This window comes from Portunus trituberculatus, chromosome 18, assembly GCF_017591435.1.
Source record: "Portunus trituberculatus isolate SZX2019 chromosome 18, ASM1759143v1, whole genome shotgun sequence".
Lineage (NCBI taxonomy): Eukaryota > Metazoa > Arthropoda > Malacostraca > Decapoda > Portunidae > Portunus > Portunus trituberculatus.
This window is the reverse complement of record NC_059272.1, coordinates 24775986-24779121: the sequence shown is the minus strand read 5'-3', so window position 1 is coordinate 24779121 and position 3136 is coordinate 24775986. Positions and strand designations below refer to the sequence as shown.

Below are 3136 nucleotides of genomic sequence, written 5' to 3'. Positions count from 1 at the left end.
GCACATTTTCCTTCTCTCATACTTCCTATTTCTTTTCTTCTCTTCCTTCACTAAAACTATATCCAGCGTCTTCTGCTCCTCCTCCTCCTTCTCCTTTTCCTTTTCCTTCTTCTCCTCATTCTCCTTCTCCTTCTCCATCTCCATCTCCTTCTCCTTCTCCTTCTCCTTCTCCTTCTCCTTCTCCTTCTCCTTCTCCTTCTCCTTCTCCTCCTCCTCCTCCTCCTCCTCCTCCTCCTCCTCCTCCTCCTCCTCCTCCTCCTCTTTCTCCCCTACCTCCTCGTCCCTTCGTCACCAAGCTCGAGAATTCCAGTTTTCATTAACGACAAAGAAAAAAACTCCTCGCCTGGAAATCCTTAGGCTATTAGAGAGAGAGAGAGAGAGAGAGAGAGAGAGAGAGAGAGAGAGAGAGAGAGAGAGAGTTTTGATATACCTCACCGCTCCCTCACCACCAAGACTCAATCACGCGGAAGGAGCGGCGCCACTTAATTTCAACCTGTAGAGACCAAAATAACTTTTTTGACAGGGTTCTCTTAAGAAGGTCCTCAGGTGTACACAGGTTCCCAGACTCACTGAGGGAATATCAACTTAAGTATGAGTCGTGTGTGTGTGTGTGTGTGTGTGTGTGTGTGTGTGTGTGTGTGTGTGTGTGTGTGTGTGTGTGTGTGTGGTAAATTATTTTGCACCTGGAGAAATAGGAAAAGGAAGAAGAGGAGGAGGAGGAGGAGGAGGAAGAGGAGGAGGTGGTGGAGGAGGAGGTGGTGGGGATAGTGGTAGAAGGAAGTTTTTTTTTCGTGTATTTTTTTTATTTTTCTCCTTTTAAGGGACAGAAGTTACACTGAATGGAAACTTTCTCTTATGTAACAAAGTTTATGGCTATGAAGTTTTCTTTACACGAATATATCGAGAGATTGGGCCGGGCATTAAGAGAGAGAGAGAGAGAGAGAGAGAGAGAGAGAGAGAGAGAGAGAGAGAGAGAGAGAGAGAGAGAGAGAGAGAGAGAGAGAGAAGAAAAGAAAGTGCCGGCAAACATTAGTCTCTTACTATTACTGAGAAAAGAAGAAAAAAAGAAGGAAAGAAAGAAAGAAAGAAAAGTAAAGAAAAGAACAATCAACACTACTACAGATACCCCTATAAAGAAAAAGAAAACGAGACAATAGAAAACGAAGTCAGCACGAAGAAACTGGGCAGAGGAGGAGCTTGCCAGAGACACCTTCAGGCTACACACTCTCCGCCAGCACGCCACTTCCGTCCACCTCTCGCTTCTTCTTCTTCTGAGTGTGCTTGGTCGCCACGCCGCCGTTCTCTGGGTCCAGCACCACCTCGTGTCGGTGGCGCGAGCGGGAACGTGAGCGAGACCTGCGCTGCCTGGAGGAGGGGGACCTGGGACGCCTCATGTTTGTCCCCAGCAGGATGACGATGATAGCCGCGTAGAACACCACGATTACCTGACGGAGGGCGAACGGTGACGGTTAGTTAGGTTAGGTTACGATTGGGTTTGGTTTGGTTTGGTTAGGTTAGGTTAGGTTTGGTTAGGTTAGGTTAGATTAGGTTAGGTTAGGTTAGATTAGATTAGGTTAGGTTAGGTTAGGTTACGAATGGGTTTGGTTAGGTTTGGCTTGGCTTGGTTTGGTTTGAGGTAGGTTAAGTAAGGTTAGCTAGGTTAGGTTAGGTTAGGTTACGATTGGGTTGGTTTGGTTTGGTTAGTTTTGGCTTTGTTTGGGTTAGGTTAAGTGAAGTTAGCTAGGTTAGGTTAGGTTAGGTTAGGTTGGTTACGTTAGGTTAGGTTTCATTAGTTTACGTTAGGTTAGGTTAGGTTAGGTTAGCTTGGTTAGGTTAGGTTAGGTTAGGTTAGGTTAGCTTATGTTAGGTTAGGTTAGGTTACGTTAGGTTATAGGTTATGTTGGTTAGGTTTCATTAGGTTACGTTAAGTTGGTTAGATTACGTTAGGTTGGTTAGGTTAGGGTATTATGGATGGTAGAAATAAGAAGTTTGTCTCCAATAAGCTTTTCTATTTGATACATTCAGAAGAGTATTTTGAAACGCTCTTTTCTCGCATCATGACTATTTTCAAAGACCACAGAGATGATCACCTAGGATTTCAAGGGTGTTTCTCTTATCAATGATATAAAAAAAACCTTATTATTCTGCCAGTATAACAGTAAAAAAAAAAAACCACTTTAAAATCCCTACAATTTGATTTAGATTGGTAATGCAGAAATTTTGGGAATCTGTCACTAGAATCACGTAAACGCTCATATTAATCCATGTAATTCTATCTAAAGTTTTTGAAATTAAAGTAGTTGAGTCCTAAAAATACTTATAAATTCGTGTCACTTCACTTAGATTCTAATGCCTTTTGAAGGTACTCGGACTGCAAAAATACTCAATTTGAAACCTGTGTCACTTTACTGACAACATAGAGTAGTGAAAGGGGTGGAGATACGGCGAAAGGGAAAAAGCATCTCATGATATAAAACAGTAAAACACTTAAAAGCCCGTGTAACTTCATCCGTAGTCTTTTAAAAGTGGTTGAGCCATATGGACTTCAACAGAAACCAGTGTAACTTGATCAAGAGTCTTTTGAAAGTAGTTGCAATGCTGCAATGGATCGTTTCAGAATACTAATCTGAAGATGAAGGGAACACGCGTACACTCACTGCCACAAACACAGCTGCCTCGGCTGATATCTCGGTGGCTGTGGGGGCTGAAGGCGCGTCCTGCAGTTGGGCCAGAAAGGAAGAGCCAGACTCCCCCTTCGCCTTGCTGGAGCTCCTCAGGCCCCCTGCCAGCACGCACCCCAGCCTGTGAAGGGAGAGGCGTGAATTAGGGGTGGAGTGAAACGCGGGAAGGCTATTAATGTATGGAAAGGAAATTTTAAGGTAGCTGATAAGTAGAGATACTAAATGGGTGCAATTTCTCTCTCTCTCTCTCTCTCTCTCTCTCTCTCTCTCTCTCTCTCTCTCTCTCTCTCTCTCTCTCTCTCTCATGTACATTTTTGGTAGGCAACTGAAAGAAAAGCAACGCGAGGAATACCAGATGAATTCATATGGTTGGTAATTTTATAGAGGACATTCATCGTTATTGGTGTCACTGGTGTGGTGTTTGTAGTGGTGGTGGTTATCTTCATTAAAGCCGT

General features: G+C 43.7%; 1 protein-coding gene across 3 annotated transcripts in view; it reads right to left on the bottom strand.

Moving 5' to 3' along the window:
- Nucleotides 1–695: 695 nt before the first annotated feature.
- The window catches only part of LOC123505788, a 144457-nt gene continuing 142016 nt past the window's right edge, over nucleotides 696–3136 (bottom strand). For 2 of the 3 annotated variants that reach the window (XM_045257478.1, XM_045257479.1), the window contains exons 4-5: nucleotides 2652–2802; nucleotides 696–1445 (exon numbers count right to left, since the gene is read on the bottom strand). In XM_045257478.1, the coding sequence (XP_045113413.1) occupies nucleotides 1218–1445; nucleotides 2652–2802 (379 nt within the window). In that variant the 3' untranslated portion in view covers nucleotides 696–1217. The remainder of the gene's footprint in view (nucleotides 1446–2651; nucleotides 2803–3136) is intronic. The other variant, XM_045257480.1, reaches the window with a different exon arrangement.